The following is a 20,631-nucleotide window of genomic DNA, read 5'->3' on the forward strand; positions in this document are numbered from 1 at the left end:
TGTGCATGAATCCATGTGTGTTCACACGTGCTTCTCTGTGAGAGTAGGTGAATAGTCCATGTGCCCAGGGCTGTGGATGGCTAAGGGAAGTTGTCTCTGGCTTGCCTTTCCCCTCCTCCAACAGGACCCAAAAGAAACCCAGAAGTAAGGTCACAGCGACACCTTCTGGTATTGGAAAAAGAGGCGATTTAGAAATCACAATCTAGCAAGGCTTCAAGAGAATGAACGAACCTATGAGGAAACACTCACATTTTTCTCAGTGCATGTGGATCGTTGTCCAGTTCAACTCAGTCATAGATCTCTACAAAAGTATCAATAATAATATAAACATTTAAGTGAAATTAAGCATCTTTTCCCATTACAAAGTTATGAAGGAAAAAAAATCAACCCAAAAGCAAACAGTAAGAATCACACTAAACAGAAGCAGAACAAGATTCTTCTGAATAGCTCTTGAAACAATGAGGAAATAAATAAGATGTATGAACATTAACAGGAGACAAAGTAAAAATAAACTAGGATATGCAGCAAAGAAAGTGATGGGAATGAGGGAAGATCAAAGCGATACAGGCCTACTTTTAAAAAAAGAAAAGAAAAAGTAAGAAAGATTCAAATAATCAATTTGAGGTCACATGTGAAGAATATGGAGACGGAAAGAAAAAATTAGCAGAAGGAAATGATAGGACCTTGATTATAAATGAACAAAAATTAAAATGACATAGGAGCCCAAATTATTTGAATCTCATTCCTAAAGTGTCTGGTGGATGTGATGCAGAAAGAAATTCGATCTCAGGCATTCTTCTTTTTCTAGGAACTCATAAATGACAAAGTAAGGGCCTTTGACTGTAAATTTTGAGATATTCTTTCTTTACTTTTTTTGTTATTTTTTTCTCTTCCCATTTGGCTTTTGGAACACTCCCAGTGGTGCTCAGGGCCTACTCTAGGTTCTGTGCTCAGAAATCATTTCTGGCAGTGCTCAGAGGACCATAAATGTTTCCTGGATCAAAGCACGATTTAGTCACATGCAAGCCTTTACCTCTGTACCTATCTCTGGCTCTTCTTTGCTTTTTTCTTTTTTTCTTTTTGGGTCACACCCAGCGATGCACAGGGTTTACTCTTGGCTCATGCACTCAGGAATTACTTCTGGCGCTACTCAGAGAACCATATGGAATGCTGGGAATTGAACCCGGGTCAGCCACGTGTAAGGCAAACGCCCTACCTGCAGTGCTATTGCTCCAGCCCCACTTCTTTGCGTTTTAACATAGGTTTCAGCAGAGAAGATGAAAGACAGGGTCTTTCTGACATCAGCTGCCTCTGATCCCTCCTGTAGGTTCATCTGACAGAAGAGACATTTCACAGCAGAGGAAAATGTGAATTTTGTTTTCTTGTCTCTTGTTCACTAGTGTTATAATGGGTCTCAGGGAGCTGAGAGCTCAGATGGATACAGGGAGGACATGAAGTAAAGAACAGAAACATCACTGACTACACACGACAAGGAATAGGCTTTGCGACAGAAAATCAACAACGAATTGGAAAAATGTCCAAATCAGCATATATATTATTGTAGATTTCAAAAGGGGAGGAAAAAAATACTACAGTAAGCCAAGAAAACCAGGAGGAAGAATCTAATTTCCAGACTTAGCAATTTATAAGAAATTTCTGCCAATCCCAGACACATACAGAAAAACAAAATTGGTTTTGACAAAGGTGCAAAAGTAAAATTCTTAGCGATGATAGAAAACACCAGATTAATAAGCTTAAAAATGAATAAACTTAACATCAATATTTAAATCTCATATTTTGAGTAAGATGGTTTTCATGGTAAGTGATCACCATGCCACAGTTTTCCATCTTTATAACTTCGTCTTATTGACAATGATATTCTCCAAACGGGACTCTACATGCTATGAAAATGAAATGTTATAGAAATGACTACTGACTAAATGACTGAGCAAAATCGACTTGACATCCAGTTATAGAATCAATGTTTCTTATATTGGACTTTAGTATTTGTTATAACGGATTATATTGTTTTCCCTGATGATTCACTCACTAAGGATCTTTCAGATTATTTCCAATGAAAGTCATTACTGAAAAATTCTAAATGATACTGAGAATTATGGAATGGTCCCTTCTAATGGGTGAATTTTATGACACGAATTCTATCTCAGTTGAACTCTGTAACAAGCTGAGAAGCGTATCCCTTATCTAGCGGTGTGGCTTGCCCTTCCTGGGTTGAAGCATCCCCGTACAATCCTGCCTCCCTGGGTCCCTCCTCTCGGCTCGCTCCTGGGGTCTCCTGTCCTGCTCCAACGTTCTCATCTCAGGATGTATCCATCCCGCAGCTCCAGCTGCGCCTGAGGCCCCTACTCAACTCGGAGCTCGACCTCTCCAGCCCAGATCTCTTCCAAAAGCCACCTGGAGTTCCGAGGTCCCTCCCTTGAGTGAGCAGAAGCACTCAGCTGCTCCGTGGACCCTGCTCCAACTCTCCAGGGCCTGATCTGGTCAGAATGTGACCAAGGTGGGGTGTGAGAGCTCGGGTCCGAGGGGATTAGAGCGGGGTCAGGGCGGGGCCAGAGCAGGGACATTGCAGGGGCAGGTCCGAGGTCAAGGAGGGCTCAGGAGAGAGCTGCGTCCAACGAGGAGGATGGGATTAGAGAGGTCAGGTGTGTCTTAGGGTCAGGGGGCAGTGTCAGGGTGGGGTCAGAGGACAGAGAGGCGGGGCCACTCTGGCCCTGGCATGAAACCAGGAAGCCCCTGGCAGGAAGTCCCGCCCCCAAAGTCCTCGGGCCCAGGAGGTGCCTGGGGCGCCCTGGCGCAGGGGAGCAGATGGCCTTGGGCAGGGAACAGCCTAAAGTGGACGGGCCCAGCCTGTTTGTTCCTCGCGGTGTTCCCCAGTCTTCGTACAGGCAGCCAGCCACTGCGTCCACGCGTTGGGACACCCCGCCCACTCTGTCCAGGCCCCACGGCCCACCACCGCCCCTCCCGAGACAGCAGGGAGGTGGAGGCGAGATACGAGGACAGCCCCGCACACAAAGCTGGTGTCTGGGCCCGGGGTGGGAGTGGGGTGGGGGCGCTGTGGGCATGGGGTCGCCAGGATGCGGCTGGAACCAGCTGTGGCCACCACATCCCTTCCGCGTCATCCCACGGGCTTGCTCACGTGCGCTCTGCTGTCCAGGTTCCTGCTGCCCAGGCAGCGGGCAGGGACATCAGACACCAAGCTGCCCTGTGGCTCTGGGGCTGGTTGAGCCCTGCTCCTGGCTTTCCCACCGAGAAGTGGTCAAGGGTCTACCGGAGAGGAAACGGGGAACTCCCTGTCTCCCACACGGCATCGGGCTGGTCTCCACAGTGTGCGGGAAGCCCAGGGGCGTAGGGATGATCACTGGTGGCCAGGAGGCCGTGGAGGGCCAGTGGCCATGGCAGGCCAGCCTGCAGTACCGGGGCATTCATCCCTGTGGAGCTGTGCTCATTGATTCCCACTGGGTGTTCTCTACCGCCCACTGCTTTACAAAGTGAGTTGTTTCTTGGGTCCTTGCAGCTGGGCTGGCAGGGGAGAGGGTTAAAAGATTAGAGCCCCCGCATCCTCAAGGCTGGGTGCTGGGACAATCTGTGTCCTTCTAGTCCAAGTCTTTCTGCCTGTGACCTGTCCTCTCCTGTATTGTCCTCACTCCTCACCTGACTTTGCTCATGTTCCATCCTCATCCCTGTGCCTTCCCCCGACACAGGTATGCCCCCGAGATGGCAGTGTTCATCCTACCTCCCAGGTGCAATGAGAGCTGGCTCTTTGTCACCTCACACCAGGGCTTCCCTCAATGTCCCTGCACTCCTGGTTGGCAGAGAGAGGCTGGAACCTGGGATGCAGGGGCAGATTCTGGTGTTCGGCATGTCTCTGGCCTGGGGTCTCTGCTCACCACATGTCTATTGGCCAGCTGCATGAACACTAGATATGGAGTCCGTGACCTTGAAGAAGAACAGAGCTGCTCTCTGTCCTGGGTCTGGTTGAGTATTCCTATAGGTTTGGGAGGGGCAGTAACCAGGAGCTGGATCTTCGGTACATAGAGAACCACAAGCATCTGCTCTGTGCTGTGTCCCACTTGAGACTCACTATGGATTAGGTTGGCTTGACCCACCTCACTGTGTCTCCATTTACTCAGAGCCAAAGTTCCCCCTGTGGATGAGCAGGGCTGACACCACTGGAGTGTGGAAGTCAGATGGGTAGGCTCCTGTGGACATAGGTCAGCTTGTGGAAGCCAGAGTTTGGTCACCGACTGTGTGGGGAGGAATTTCCAGGTGGTGGAGTGGAAAGTGGGATGTTTCCTCCCTCATGGTCAGAACACAGGACATCCTGCACACATGGTCTCCCATTGACCAATGATTTTGTGCAGTTTTAGATCAGGTGAGTACCAAGAAGGAAGTGAGGGGCGGGAGCGATAGCACAGTGGGTAGGGAGTTTGCCTTACACGTGGCCAATCCGGGTTCGATCCCCAATATCCCATATGGTCCCCTGAGCACCGCCCGGAGTAATTCCTGAGTGCAGAGCCTGGGGTAATCCCTATGCATTGCCGGGTGTGACCCAAAAATCAAATAAAAATTAAAATAAAAATAAAATAGAAGGAAGTGAGAGAAAGGAGTGATGCTAGAGCAGTTTGGTCATAAGGCGGGTCAAGAGCCAAGACGGAGTCAGGGCTCTCTGCATGTGCCCAAGGAAGGTCAGGATTGTCTAGCTTCATGGGGGCCTCCAACCCTCTGTGATCCCTTCCTCCAGTAATGGGTGTGTGCTGAGTTCTGTTTAAAACCGCCGCTGGTCTCCAGAGAGAAGGGCTGACAGAAAGGGAGAGTCATGTGGGGTGGTGCAGACAAGGCAGTGCTGGGTGTCAGATGATGGTGTCGAGGCACAAGCTGCCATATACAGAAGATAATGACTGTCACTTTCCCTCCTGCAGGAAGTCTCATGCCCCTGAAGATTACTGGGTGTTTGAGGGAAGTACGCAGCTCTACCAGGACACCCAATACACCAGGAGAGTGACTGTGAGCTGCATTATCATCCATCCAGACTTTAAGAAGCTCCACCATTTTGCAACGGTGTTACAACTGCACCAACCTGTGAACTTCAGCTCCTATATCATTCCTGTCTGCCTTCCAACCACTGGCATGGAGCTGCCCCTTGGCACATCTTGTTGAATAACTGGCTGGGGAAAGCTCACCGAGAACAGTGAGTGGCTATGGTGTGGGTGTGGGTGGGAGATGGGGAATGGGATTCTAGCTCATCAAAATCTCTAATTAGCATGGAGGCCAGTGGACCTTGTCCCTCTGTGCCTCATTTTCAGAGAGCTGGAGTCTCTAGTTCCTCTTGTGAAAAATGTGTCCTTCTCAAAGCTTCAAAGTTACTCAAGTTGAAGACACTGACATTCTGGGGTCCTTTGGTTTTTGGAGTCAGGAATCTGGATCTCAAAGTTTCTCTGGTTTGGGTGTCCAAATTTAACTGATAAATTAATTGATTTAGGGTTTCTCAAAAATGCTGTTTAGGTGGCCTGAGACCTCCTCTCAGTGATGTGTGGCCTACCTGCTCAGTTTGAGGATGCAGTGTTGTTAGGTCCTGCAGGCCACCCCACTGATGCTTGGGAAACCTCTGGGCCACATCTGGTTGTGCTCAAGGGCCTGTAAGGCTTTATCTTGATGCTCAGGGAACATGTCATGCCAGAGATATGACTGGCAATGATTTTGTGAGAAGCACGTATTTCACACTTCTGTTATCTTCTAGCCCCTTGGTTCTAATATTTCAATTTGATGTAGATCAGACATGACTTTGTGAAATGAATTTGCCTGAGTGTTTCTCTTTCTACTGTGAAATACCTTAATTTTTCCATGGCCATGGAAGGAACACGTAAAGTCAAGTAAAGGCCCTCCCGTTGTTCGTCGATTTGCTCGTGCGGGCCCAGTAACGTCTCCATTGGAGACTTTGTTGTTACTGTGTTTGGCATATCAAATACGTCACGGGGAGCTTGCCAGGCTCTGCCGTGCGGGTGAGATACTCTCCGTAGCTTGCCGGGCTCTCCGAGAAGGGTGGAGGAATTGAACTCGGGTCGGCCATGTTGGCTGCGTGCAAGGCAAACACCCTACCTCTGTGCTGTCGCTCCAGAAGGAACACGTAAAAGTAAGAAAAAAGCTCTTGAAGAACCTCGGGGAAGAACGATCATGGCCTGAAATTATCTCAGCTGGATCACCTCAGTTTTGTTCTTCTCCTAACCTGTGTCTCCTATCTGCCTTTTGGATTTGTTAGGTGAATGGAGATATAGGGTGAATACAGGGCAAAACTTTGTGGAGGTTTTTAGTTAAATTAGAAATATAAATATTGAGTATAAACATGAACTTGTTCAGAGAAGTATATTTATAGTTTAGTGAAATGTTGATGGCATACTGATTAGGGAAAAGGAAATATTTATTTGCCTTTTAAAATTTTTTTATTTTTATAAAGTTGTTCACAATAATTTATTACATTAAATATTCCAACACCAATCCCACCTCAATGCACCTACCCAACACCATCATTTTGAATTTTCCCTACTTTCTTTCTTTCTTTCTTTCTTTCTTTCTTTCTTTCTTTCTTTATTTCTTTCGTCTGTCTGTCTTTTTTCTTTCTTTCTTACTTTCTTTTTCTTTTTGGGTCACACCCAGCAATGCTCAGGGGGTTGCTCCTGGCTCTGCATTCAGGAATTATTCCTGGCGATGCTCGGTGGACCATATGGGATGCTGTTTATCGAATGTGGGTCAGCCGCGTGAAAGACAAATGCCTTCCAGCCCCTAACTGCCTTTATTTATTTGTTTATTTATTTTATTAGTGAATCACCTTGAAGAACAGTTATAGACTTACAAATTTTTGTGCTTGGGTTTCAGTTATACAATGATCAAGAACCCATCCCTATACCAGTGCCCATTTTCCACCACCACGGGTCCCAGTATCCCTCCCATCCCCGACCCCCCCCCATCCCACCCTGCCTCTGTAGCAGAGCATTCCCTTTTGTTCTCTCTCTCCTTTTGGGTGCTGTGGTTTGCCAGAGAGGCATTGAGTGGCAATTGTGTTTGGTCTATAGTCTACTTTCAGCATGCTTCTCCCATCCTGGGAGGATCCTCTTGACACCCTTTATTTGGTGCTCCCTTCTCTATCTGAGCTTTCTTTTCCCCTAGCACGTGTGGCTGGCCTCCAAGTCATGGAGCAAAATTCCTGGTACTAATCTCAGCCACTCGTGGGTGTTAGTCTCCTATTTTGTTACTTTATGTTACCCAGATGAATGCAATCTTTCTGTGTCTATCCCTCTCTTTCTGACTCATTTTGCTTAAAATGATACTTTTCATGTATTACCACTTGTATGTAAATTTCATGATTCATCTTTTCCAACAGCTACATAGTACTCCATTGTGTAAATGTACCAAAGGTTCTTCAACCAGTCATCTGTTCTCGGGCACTCAGGTTTTTTTCAGATTCTGGCTATTGTAAAGAGTGCTGCAATGAACAAACAAGTGCAGATGTCACTTCGACTATACGTTTTTGCCTCTCTGGGACATATTCCCAGGAATGGTACAGCTGGGTCAAATGGGAGCTCAATTTCTAATTTTTTGAGAATCATCCATACTGTTTTCCAAAAGGGTTGAACCATTTGGCATTCCAACCAGCAGTGAAGGAGAGTCCCTTTCTCGCCACATCCGCACCAGCACCGGTTGCTTTTGTTGTTTTGGATGTGGGCCCGTCTCTGTAGTGTGAAATGATATCTCATTGTTGTTTTGATCTGCATCTCTCTGATGATTAATGGTGTAGAGCATTTTCTCATGTGCCTTTTAGCCATTCAGATTTTTTCTTTGAGAAAGTTTTTGTTCCTTTCATTGCCCCATTTTTTGATGGGGTTGGATGTTTTCTTTTTGTGGAGTTCAACCAGTATTTTGTATATCCTTGATATCAACCCCTTGTCAGATGTGTGTTCGGCGAATATTCTTTCCCATTCTGTTAGACTGTCTTTGTATTTTGGTCACTGTTTCTTTTGAGGTGAAGAAGCTTCTTAGTTTAAGATCGTCCCATTTGTCTATCTCTGTTTTCACTTGCTTGGCCAGTGGCGTGACATCTTTGAAGATACCATTAGCTTCTGATCTGCTGCCACCGTCCCTCGCTCTACCTTTTCCGAGTCTCCTCCTCTTCCTCACCCTTTGTTTCTTCGATCCCCACACCCAGTTGTGTCTCCATTCTGCCCCCATCACTCTGTGGTCTGTTTCCTTGGCAGCTGTGATCTTGCCCAGGCCGCAAGAGTCCCCAACTCTTCTCGCCAATATAAGGGAGGGCTGTTGGCCCTGTTTCCTGGTCATAGGATTGGCCACTGGCCTTCTCTGCTCTTCTCCTGCTCCCTCCCTGCTAACAACTGGATCACAAGACCCCAGGACCTGACTTTATCTTCCCCTGGTGAGAATGGTTAGAACCCACAGATCTCATAGTGCCTTTCTGTAAATATTCTCCCAAATCTCAGGTCTTTGGAACTCTTCCTCCATCTATGATGTCTGACATTCTCTTGTAGCCCCTCTGTTGAATTCACAGTCAGTGCTGTCTTTTCTTCATAGTACTTCAAGACCCGCCCGGCTGCAGATCTACTTCTCCATGGTTGGCTGACCAGTATGATCCCTAACTGCCTTCCTTGCTCCCCACAATGCTTCTGCTTTTCCTACCACACTGGACCCTCCTCTTTGTACCCTCTGCTCCCTTGACTCCAGGATCACAAGGTCATTTTTAGTTTCTTGCTTGGAATCCCAGCTCAGCAAAGCCTTCTTCCGGCAGCCATGAGCAACGCCCCTCCCTTTTAGACAGCTCCCATCTCTTATGAGATTTGATTGCACGTGTCAATCTGAGAGAGGTATCTGGTCTTCTCTGTATGTGCCTGTGTGCCTTAAAGCTCCAGTACTAGGAATCACACAAGGGTACTCAGGGAGCATTTGTCTGCAGTGTGGTTAGAGGAGCCTCAGAGCTATAGTTCCTGCTCCCCAACTCCCCTGCCTAGATGAACCTTTCCCTTTGATGCAGTAAGAGGGGTTCTGCCCACACTGGTTTCCCTGAGATTATTTCAGGATGCTTTGTGGTGACGAGCCCCCCACCCCTCAGGCCCCAGCATTACAGAGTTTCTCCACCACACGTAGGTAGGAGCATTTTCCAAAGAGTCTGAACATTTTTGAGAAACCCAGAGGCTGAAGTGACTGAGAGGAAGGATTCTAGGTGGTGCATACTGCTGTAATCAGCTTTCTGAAAAGCCTAGGGTCTATAGTGGCTTCAGACACCCAGTGCCTCTCACAGGCTCAGTCTCTCGGCCCTTATTCATTAACCATCACTTCTGATGCTGAGTTAGTACAAGATCCTTGGCCAGTGGCCAAGTTTAACTGCATGATTGATAGATTTCCATCTGTGACTGTCCCAAGGATCAATTTGGAGCTTCCTAGTGCAGGATGGTAGTTCCAACCCCTGACTCTAGAACTATATCAGGACACTGGCATCAGGATCATTCCAAGGGACCACTGAATACACCCAAACAGCCGTGCCCAATAACCTGCCCTTATAATTAGAATTCTGAGCCCCACCTCAATTGTCCACACTGATGGCCCTCTCTTTTTTTAGGGTGATTCTGGAGGCCTTCTGGTCTTTGACTTCTCCAAGAGTTGGGTTCTTCTGGGGTTGGCCAGTTGGGGCCTGGACTGCCAGCGTCCCATATCCCTCAGTGTCTTCACCAGTGTTGCCCATTTCATCAAGTGGATCATCCGATCCAGAGACTTGTGCCTCTTTCTGTTTCCTTGTCTGCTCCTCCTGAGGTCCCATTTCTATATGAATCCTAGCCAGTTTCCAGCTCATCGATATTAACCCTCAGACCTCTACAGCACTGGCTCCTGTTGCTTTTAGTGCTTAAGGCCGTGTGGCAGGACCTGCAGTGACCGAAGAACATTCTGTCCCTGCTCTTTGGCCCAGTCCTCAGCATTCTTACTGGAGCCTCACACTTGCCACCATCTCTGTGGTTCTGTCCATCTGTTGTGATCCCAAACCCAAGCCTGGAAAAGCAAAGCAAAACCAAATATAGGCTCACCTTGCTCTGAAATTGGTGCATGTCCCTTCCTGTGGACTGTCATCTGAACCCCTGGTCAAGGAACGAGGCCTGGCAGGAAGGCTGACTGGCAGGAGGGCAGGCCACTGAGGCCACTGGGCACCTGCTGAAAGAGTTGTCTGTGTCCACGTTGGTAGACTCTCCTCTGTGTCGAAGGCGAGCAGATCTTCCCAGATCATGATCAATCTCTGCCGTCTCTCAGAAACGATAGGACAGGCCCATAACGCAAATGATGGAGACATCTCTGGAACCTGGAGGTCTGAGATGCAGGGGCAGCAGGGCTGATCGCACCAGAGGCCTCTCCACTTCATGTGTGGGTGCCTCTGTGTGAGTCCGTGTCTCTTCTCATCAGGACACCAGTCCTGTTGTGTTTGGGTATATGTCAGTGATCTCTTTCCTGTTAATCACCCCTTTGAAAGAACTGACCTCCATGGGTCTGGAAGCTCTTAGAGCTGTTTGGGGGCATGTTCAGCATGCATCATTGGGTGCAGCCCTGGAGGCACCCTGGCACTGAATTGCCATTGAATTGGCCAAGAAATGCCAGTGATGAAGTTTACATAGGTGTGCATAGATCTATCCCTCAGATGTGGCATATAAAGAGTTGTAATAAGGAAATAATAAATGCCAGAGACAATAAAAACTAAGGAAGAGTTTAGAGAGTGGAGTTTCCTGGGTGGCAGGGGAAGATGGTCTGGGGGAGAGGGGACTGGAGCCATGGCTGGGGAGGGCAGTGGGCACTCTGGTGCTGGTATGGTGAAGGGACACTGTGTCCATGGACCCCCACCACTGTAGCAGTGGGCAGTGCTGAAAGGAGGTAAAGAGATACTCATGATACCCTTTCAGTAACAGTATTGCAAACCACACTGCCTAAAAGGGAAGTGAGAGGGGGTGGGGGGGAGACAGACAGACAGACAGACAGACAGGCGCTCTTGTGCTGGTGTGTAGGACACTGTGTCCATGGTCCCCTATTACTGTAGCAGTGGGTAGTGGGCAGTGGGTGCTCTGGTGCTGGTATGTAGGACACTGTGTTCATGGACCTCCATCACTGTAGCAGCGGGCGGTGGGCACTCTGATGCTGGCGTGGTGGAGAGACACTCTGTCCATGACAACCTATGGCAGTAGCATTAGAAATCATGGTACCGAATGTTTTAGAAATATAAAGAATCCCTCATGGTGCCCCCAGACCTCCTGAGCGTTCCTTGGGAAGACCCCCCACCAACCCCAAGAGAGACCCTGAAACCAGCCCAATGTCTGAACATGCATACTGAGGGGCGCAAAGGCCATGTGCTGCCAGACACACGCCCAGCCCAGCACCACTTTCAGGGGGGTGTCCTGTCCTCCTGCAGGCCCAGCAGCCAACATAGCCTTACAGGGGACAGCCATGTTGGCCGCCTACAAGGTAAACTCCTTACCCACTGTGCTATTGCTCCAGCCTGTTAATAGTGATAAGTGCAGAGAATTAAAATGTTTAACACTGAAGAGTTGTTTTCCTACTGTTTCTCAATAATTAGAGTTGTAACTAGTTTTTAAAAACTAGTAGTCTAATTCCCTGAGAATCTCTAAGGTCCTGAGTTTCAAATATCTTGTCACCGAAAATGAAGAATGGTTCTCAAACACCTTCTCTACAGGTACCAGGACCATATTTAAATGGTAAAACACTTAACAATGAAATCAGTACATTAAATCGGCCCCCTTTATTATTATTATATGATTATTTGGTTTTGGGGGTACACCTGATATACTCACATCTTACTCCTGGATCTCTGAACAGACTCATTTATCACAGTGTGGGGGCGATATGGGGTGCTGGGAATCGAGTGCATGGATTGGCTATGGACAAGGCAGGCGACATATCTGCTGTATTATCCCTCCCACTTATTTTTTAAAGAGTGATGGGAAATGTTCAAATATGTCTGGTTACAAAAACATTTAAATTCAATGATGTCAAATCAAAGCATGGTACATTTTATGTGAGTGAAGAATATGATATGCAAATACCCAATGAGCTTTAATTTTTTATTTGGTCCAGGCTAATGCAGCAAGATGTGAGCCTTGTCTATGCCCTCAGGATGGTGTGGGCCTGCAGGTGACTGAGCACATCTTCCTCCAGATGGGAAGGGCTCCTCCACTGTCCAGGGAGCACAGTACTCTCAGGGTTCCCCCTTCCCCTGTGATTCCCCTCACCCTTTGTGCTCTCAGGCCTCCCAAGGAGCACAAGTGAGAGGACAGACACTGAGATGTTTCCAATGAACTGAACTTTATTCACTATTTACACAATGACACAAAGAGGCTGCTCCAGTCAAACCCCCATTCTAGGTACAACCCCTGCCATTCCAGAGCAGGCTTAGCTGAAGATCATGGGGAGCACAAGGCTTCTGGGTGCAGCCAGAACCTGGGAGGTGGTCAGGAGGAGCCCCCCGATATCCTACTGTCTCTCGTGCCCCTTCCCCCTCCTCTGGGCCATGGCAGGCTGGCACTTTCTCTTGGGGGGCAGGGAGGGGCCCTCCAGCTCCACAGTCAAGGCTGCGCCAGTAGACACCGTGGGGTGCCCCCTGGGACAGGGGGTCTTCTTAGCAGTGCGCCGCCTTGGGCCCCCACACAGAGGATGCTTCCTGGTAGGGGCCTTAGACTTGAAGGCCCTTGTGCGAGTGGATGGGAGCTCGGGAGTCCCCTGACCTCCAGGCAGGTGGGGGCCAGTGTCGGGGCCAGTGTCAGGGCCAGGGCTCCTGGGTAAGCCCCAGGGCAGCAGGCTGTAGTGAGAGGTTAGGAGGAAGGACAGGCTGGTCAGGTCCTCTTCCTCCTTACTAGAGCCCTCTGCTGGCCCAGGCGACCCCTGGCCAGGAAGGGCCTCACCCAGCATGCGGGGAGCCCTGCTGTCCAGAGCGGGTGCAGTGAGGCTGGGACAGGGGACCGGTCCTGCCTGCAGTGGTGGAGACTCCAGGCTCCCCCGAGAGAGGACAGAGGCTCCAGGTGCCATCCCAGTGGCCTCGGCCCGCCCAGGCCATGAGGCGTGTCCAGAGTCAGTCTCAGATTCAGCGCTGGCCCCTGGCCTGTGGCCCCAGGTAGGTGTTGGGGTGCAGTAGCCTGCTGCACTCTCAGCTGGACTCGAGTCCTTTAGGGACACCTGGTGTTGGGGACGAGCCTTCATGACCTCCTTGTCCTGCGGGGTCTGCAGACGCTTTTCCACAAGCTGGGGAGAGAAGGAACATTGTGGGCATGTGGGGGTGCAGGGTGGGACAGAGAGTGACCCTGATTCCTCCCGAAACAGAAAAACCAGATCTCTGTCCCACTAAGGGTCCTCACCCCATATTCACGTCCTCCTCTCACCTGAGGACTCAGAGGGAGGCGCCTGGTCATGACATGGGCAGGGAGGCCACCAAGTGACCAAGACCCAGGGCGCTAGGGCGCCCCTCCTGACTCACGACCCACCTGCTGCTCTGAGTGCCCTGGGCCCTGTCCACTGTGTCCCCTGCAGGGTCTCTTTCCCAGGAATCATGTGAAATATGCCTCCTGTTTGTCCTGATTTGCTGCCCACTAACTTACAGGAATGCCTAGCATTACTCCCCTGGGCCCCACATGGACCTCAGAGACCCATCTGCCTCACCTGTGCGGGGGTGAGTCCTTCCTCCTCCTCCAGCTCCTCAGCCAGGGCCAGGAAATCCAGCTGGGACTCTGGGGAGACCAGGTACTCCAGGAAGCTGGGATGAAGGATCGCCTCAGCCTGGGAGAGGGAAGCAGGGGTGAGGGTCCTCGTAGGGAACAGGAGGGAATGAGGAAGCAAACACACCTGTCCCCAGCACAGTGCAGGGGCTTGAACAGCTGCACAAAGTCAAACACAGACCCACACCGGGAGAACTCACACACATAGACACACACATACACACACACGCAGATGCAAACACACCCTCACCCACAAAGGCACACCGACTATTCACCTACTCTCACAGAGAAGCACATGTAAACACACATGGATTCATGCAAACACCTGACACAAAGACACACACTCTTCCACCTCTAGGTACATGTACATGTATCTGCACGTGTCTGCACAGAGCCCACACAGTACACACAGAGGTAGACACAGAGATGTTCACACATTGACCAAACCCAAAAATGCACAGAAAGAGCCAATGCTTGTACACAGAGAGACACACGTGCACACATGCGCACAAACACAAGCAGAAATATCTAAACCAGGTGTGCATTTACACACAGAGCTCAAAGCAGAGACCGCACATCACTGCCAAGCCCTGGACAGAAGCAGCCCTGCACCCTCCCGACCCCACAGCAGCATGGACGCGGGGTCCCCTCACATCCCTCTCTTCTTCCTTCCTCCTCAGCCTGTGTCCCCAAGAAGGCCAGACCCCAGGCCCACCTTGGTGACAAAGGCCTCCTGGGAGCACAGCTCGTACACATAGCTCAGGAGCCCCGGGTCAGGGCAGGTCCCAGCCTCCTCCTGCTGCTCCTCCCTGTCCACTGCCCGTTGGCCGAGGGGCGCCCTGCAGACTGAGTCGGGGGCCTTTAGCTGCTCGTCCATGATGTCCATGTACTCCTGCACGGCCTCAGGAGGGATCTCCTCAGGGGCCTTGGTCTTGGGGGGCTGCTGAGGTTTGTGTGTCTTGGGGCGGGCTGCCCGGGCCTGGGGTCTGGCCTTCTTGGGGACACAGGCTGAGGAGGAAGGAAGAAGAGAGGGATGTGAGGGGATCCCGCGTCCATGCCCTCAGACACACAGCACTGAGCACAGAGTTGGGGACGGGTCCCTGTAGGCTGGATCAGGGCCCTAGAATCCAGTGACTGTGTGAGGGATGAGGTGGCCCTCAACGGGAGGAGGGACCAACTGTGTCCCCAGGGTCTCCGACCCCACTTCAAAGGTGAGTCTGACGCCTCAGGCAGCGTGGGGTGTGCTAGGAGAGGGAGAAACCAGTGGACAGTAAGCCGCTGACCATAGATCTGGGGGTCATCGGGAGAGTGAAGGCTCCCTGTCAGGTCAAGACCCACGAGGGCCTTCCCAGGTCCTGTGGCCCTTAGCTGGGAGCAGGGTCCGTACCTGTCTGCTGGTCTGGCGGTGGGCCTGGAGCCCCCTGAGGCCCAGGCCTGGGTGGGGCGGGGAGTGGCAGGCCCTGCACCCCGTTCGTCCACTGCAGTTTCTGCACCTCCATCTCCTCCTCGGCCTCAAACTCCATGAACCTGGTGTGGGGAACACAGACCCTGATGAGTCGGGTTGAATGGGACTGAGCAGGATGAGTAAGGGACAGGGGATGCTCATGGCCCAGTCCCCAGGAGGGTAGAGAATGGGGTGGACACGGACCCCAGCACCCCCAGCGATCCTCCACATTGGCCCTGGAGGGTCACAGCAGGTCAGGGACTGTGACCCTCAGACTGTGGTCAGGAGCCCCAGAGAGGGCTGGGGAAAAGTGTCCCGGCTCCGGGAGGAACAAGTTTCCGCAGTGGAAGGGTCTCCCGGGGCTGCCAAGCCCTCTCTTCCCCTCGGCCATCTGGGACCAGCCCCTGAAGCTCGGGCCTGCAGCCACCCTGACCCCCACTCTCTGCTCAGGCCTGACTCACTTGGCCGCCATGTCGTAGTAGATCATGCGGTCATAGTTGCTCTTGCCCTGCCATTCCTGCAGGGCCCGGTGCAGGCCTTCCTCCAGGGTCATGGTGGGCTTCAGGCGGGCCAGGGTGCGCAGCACCGGGCTGCAAGAACAGGTTCGGTCAGGCTCTGCGTCTGCCGGGAGCCCCCGCCGCCCCACACCCATGCCTTGACCCCCGATATCGGCCTGATCTCCCCTCCCAGAGTGGACTCTGCCTCCTATACCCCAGTCCAGTGGCCCTGCTGGCATCCACTCTTAGCTCTGGGGATACGTCATGAGACGCCAAGGCCGAGCAGTCATGGCCTGTCTGAATTCTGTCACATCTGTGCTGTGTCTGGTCTTGGGAACGGAATGTCTGTCCTTCAGACCACAGGTCGGGACCAACCCTGATGAGGGGACTGAGGTGAGGCTTAGGGCATGGCTGGTCACTACGGGCCTTTGAGCCAGAACCCCAGGATGGCATTCCTGAGTATAGCCAGTGAGTGGGGCTGTGCTGAGGTGCTGGGCAGTGTGGCCACCGGTCCTACAGGCCATGATGCACTGAGGGTGATTCCTGTATGTGCTATCCCTGGGGACAGGGTCCTCATCCTTCCTCCAGCTCTCCCATGGACCCTACTCTGGGTGTCACCCCAGTCCCCTCCTGGGAAACTCCCATTAGCTCTAGGACCCCCGAGGGACTCACATGAAGAAGCAGGAAAGGGCCTCAGTGTCCGGAGTCTGAGGAAGGTACCTCCGGGCCAGGGCCTTAAAGCGCTGCCAGCGCCGGAAGTTCTCGTAGACGCTGTTGGGGTTTCTGGAGCTTTTAGGCGGTGACTGGCTCCGGGTGGCCGCCGGACCACTGTCCCCACAAACCCACTGGGTCAGTGTCCCACTGCTGGATGGGAGGGTGATGGGGGCCACCTGGGCCACTGGCAGTGGAGCCTGTGGACGATGGTCTTCTGTCCCAGCCTGGGTGACAGTAGTAGCTGGGGTGGGCATAATTGTCTCCGGCCCAGAGGACACCAAGTAGAGTGGTGCAGGATGCCCGGCCACCGCAGTAGGAGCTTCTGCGGTCCCCCAGTTGAGTGGAGCCTGTGTCAGGATGACAGGCTGGTTCTGGGATGACTCCACAAGCCCTGCTTCAGGGCTGACCTGGATGATGACCTTGCAAGGTCCAGGGTTGTGGGGGCCAGGACCGGCAGCTCCTGCCACCACGGGCATCATGGGAAAAGGTGACAGCACCAGAGGGTTGCCGGGAACGCTGGTCGAGGTCACCAGAGGGGGCATCTGGATCGGCTCCCAGGGTGGTGGCTGGGGGGGCCCTGGATTGAGAAAGGGCAAGACCCTGAAGACACCGAGGAGAGGAGGGAGGGGGAATGAGAGGAGGATGGTACAGGGAGCAGCGGTGCCTCATTGGCTCAACCATCTCTAGATCAGGCCCTTTGATGGGAATGAGGCAGCATGCCCTGTCTCAGCCCTGAGTTGCTGACACAGGCCATCCTTCCCCTCCAACTGGGTTATGCTTTGTGGAGATCCTAAGGCCAGGGTCCTTGTGTCCTGGGATGGCCTCTGTGCTGACCACACTGACCTCTCACACCCTGCCCTCCAGCCTCTTTGGAGCTTCCCAACATGTACCTGGACACACTGGTCTGTCGGCAAGAGACCCTGCAGGGTCAGTCACAGAGACTGGACCAGCCGCACCACAGGTGCTCAGCACCTACAGGGTCCCATGACAACAGTCTAAAGGACAGACTGTCTACTCAGGCTGTAGGCTCATCAGGGCCTCCTGCTTCACTAAGAAGGCAAACACCTCTGAAAATGTGTTCTTCCCAAGAAGTGCCCAGGACCCAGACAGGAGCACAATACCCACTGCCTAGCCTGTGCACAGTAAACCCACAGTCAACCCTCCACACTGGCGGGTGTTGCCACCCTGTCTCTCGAACACTTAGTCACAGTTTCTACCTCCAACATTCTCTTCCCACGAGAGTGGCCTGGAAAGTGGTCCTGGGCTCCATGAGTTACGCCAGTTCCATCAGGGACGATGGCAAGGATGGAAAAGGTCCGAGATTTCACCAGTCAGACTCTGGGAGGTTTCCAGAGTTCTGGAGCTGGTGGTCATGGTAGATTGAAAATTGGTGACATCTTCTAAATAATCTAAGACTTTATCCCAGTGACAGGATCCTAAACATCAGGCATAAACCAGGTGCCAGGAGAGAGAAAATTGTCTGCAACCATACTTGCGCACGAGGAATTCAGGCAGAGACTGGTCCTAGAGACGCCCTAGAGCCTGTGTGCATCACGCTCAAGACAGAGGCCCTGAGGCTCCAACTGCTCTGAGGATGCTATCATTTTGCCTCAGCACATTCCACCTCACCTCAAGGAACAGACCTTCACAGGCTTTACTCAGGAAAACCCAACAAATCACACCCACAGACATAGAGACACCCCCTCACACACCCCCTCACATTCTCTCCCTCCCTTCCTCCCTCTCTCTCTCTCTCTCTTTCTCTCTCTCTCTCTCTCTCTCTCTCTCTCTCTCTCTGTCTCTCTCACACACACACATTCATGTCTACCCCCCTCTAGGGTATGAGGGGGGATGTGATTACCAATCATTCTTCACCTCAGAGCTGAAATGCAGACTGGTCCCCATGAAATGCCAGACCATGGAAGAACAAACTTCACCAAAAGAACAATCCAGAACAACTCAAGAGTCTGAGTCATAACTACGCTGAAGTCACCTGTCTCCCAGTCTGCTGACCCAGGACAGCTACTGGGCTCAGCCAGGAGAGAGTTCCCATCTGCAGGGGGGTCAGGCTCTGACTGTGGCAGTTAGCCACTTGTAGCCCAGCTCTGGAGTGGACGCATCATGGCAGAAGTGCACACAGACAACCTCACTCAACAAGGTTCAGGCTGGACCATCTCTGCTGAGCTGCCCACATCAGGTTGAGCTCAGCCCAAGTCCAAATCCTTCTAAACTTATTCTAGAGCACAGGAAGGGACAAGGACTCAGCATGCCTCGGTGTTCCCTGTGCTACCACCAAACAGACCCTCCATACACACGACAAATGGCCTTGTTCCCCCATCCACAAGCAGGGACACTCACACACAAAGCAACAATATGCCTGCTACCTCCCTCTGTCCATACCCATGACCTTCCCCCTGTCATTTGACACACCTCCACGGATGCCCTCCCTGTCCCCTCAGGTCCTCCTGGGCTCCCATTGCTGTGCAAGTGAGCTATCTATGAAGCCCAGTCCTTTCTCCTCTTTTACCCCTTCAAAACTTGGTGTCCCCAGTCAGGATAACTCTGAACCCAAAGGCTTTCAAGGTGGCAGAGACTTTCTCACATACACAGACACCCTCACAGGCTTACCTCCTTCTGACGCCATCCCCGTAGACGAGGCCAGAGGCCACTACAGCTTATCAGCGTTCACAATGGTGAAAGGCAGGACCTGTATCAGACAGTGAACTGCTCACGCAGATGCTCAGGATCCGAGTGGGTGAGGGAGAGGTTTGGATTCAAACCTCAGAATGTTGGGCCAAGACATTCTGCAGTGGGGGAGGGGAGGGCCAGGAGGGCCTGGCTGGGGAAACATTCCATGAAGGGCTCTGATTGGTGGGCCAGAACCAGATCTTTCCTTCAAACTGGTCAGTGGCAGCGCTGCTCACATGGCCTCTTCTAGCAACTTAGACAAAGTTTCCCCATTCTCAGCACACAGGTTGGCTTGGTCTTTGCTGGATCTCAATACTTTATCCACCAGTCTAGTTGTGTGCCCCTCAAATCTCTCTCCTTCCTCTCTCCCTGTTGACCTCCTTCAACAGAGGCTACTCTTTCTTTGAAAATTCAGTCATTAGTGATTTATGAACCCATGGAGGTCACAATTTGAGAGGAGTTTCCCCCAGCAAATGCAGTGGGTTTTGCTTTATTGTTTGTTTTGCTGATCATTCATTAGGGTCCAGTCCCTAGGACTGAAAGTAATGTAGATTTGTCTAGCATGTTTGACTAACATTTTCAAAGTTTCTTTCTACTGGAAGCTCTTATCCTTCCTGGAATAGCCATGAAGCCTCAAGTTGAGACAATGACCAGACTCAAACTTACTTCTTTGCATTTGCTATCCATTTTATGGATGATCTGCCTCCTAAATATAATGTTGAATTGAGGAATATCTTTCATTGTTCAAAGCTAAGTTTTGCCAAAGGCTCAATGATGTGTGTTTAATGCAGTGCTGGGTGTTCCCTTCAACTTTCTCTGATTAGTACAATGCTCTCTCCCACACAAAACTGGTATTCTGTTGTTAACATATTTCTAGACATGCACTATGTGCTGAAACCCAAAAAGGATCCCATTTTTATGAACTCATAATTGTTTTCCTCTCTGGTTAAAAGTACATGTATGTTCTACCCGCTGGCATGTGCAGTGATTTCTTTATATTGTTTAAACGGCTTCTCTCTCCTTTAGGAGACTCCATCCCCACAGCATAAACTTCTGCCGTTCCTAACTGAATCCTTACACTGCCTGGCAATTCAGTGGCCGATGGAATAGGGAGGTCTGAATTAGGAAGTGGAGAAGAATGGATGTGCAACTGACTTCAATATTCAGATCCTCAACAAAGTTACCTTCTACATAATTTTTTCCATGGTTGGGAAACCCTGAATTCAGATTTCCTCTACACTCTTTTCTCCAGTGTTTATAAGAAAGAGAGTTTTCAGTCTAATTTTGGAACGATTTATAAGATCTTCCCAAACTCTCAGTCTGAAAGGTTTTGGGATTATGCATTTAAATCCAACATTCCTTGCACTGTTTGGTCGCTATCGAGGGAATGACCTGCTCCGTCCATAGCCGTCAGATCATTCCATTCTCTGCAGCACCGAGGCTGCCTTTGCAGACACCGATCTCTGGACGTTTCCCAGCAGCTGCTCTGTGCACTCTACATTGGTTCAGT

General features: G+C 51.0%; 1 protein-coding gene across 1 annotated transcript; it reads right to left on the minus strand.

The window, feature by feature from the left end:
- Positions 1-9,997: 9,997 nt before the first annotated feature.
- Positions 9,998-16,975, minus strand: LOC130036151 (NUT family member 2G-like). The gene is made up of 7 exons (XM_056128135.1): positions 16,392-16,975; positions 15,684-15,812; positions 15,166-15,305; positions 14,494-14,786; positions 13,723-13,839; positions 13,203-13,308; positions 9,998-10,065 (listed from the first exon to the last, which is right to left on the minus strand). The coding sequence occupies exons 1-7, from the start codon at positions 16,973-16,975 to the stop codon at positions 9,998-10,000; spliced, it is 1,437 nt and encodes a 478-aa protein (XP_055984110.1).
- Positions 16,976-20,631: the final 3,656 nt, after the last annotated feature.

This window comes from Sorex fumeus, unplaced genomic scaffold (assembly GCF_029834395.1).
Source record: "Sorex fumeus unplaced genomic scaffold, SorFum_2.1 ptg000063l, whole genome shotgun sequence".
NCBI classification, from domain to species: domain Eukaryota; kingdom Metazoa; phylum Chordata; class Mammalia; order Eulipotyphla; family Soricidae; genus Sorex; species Sorex fumeus.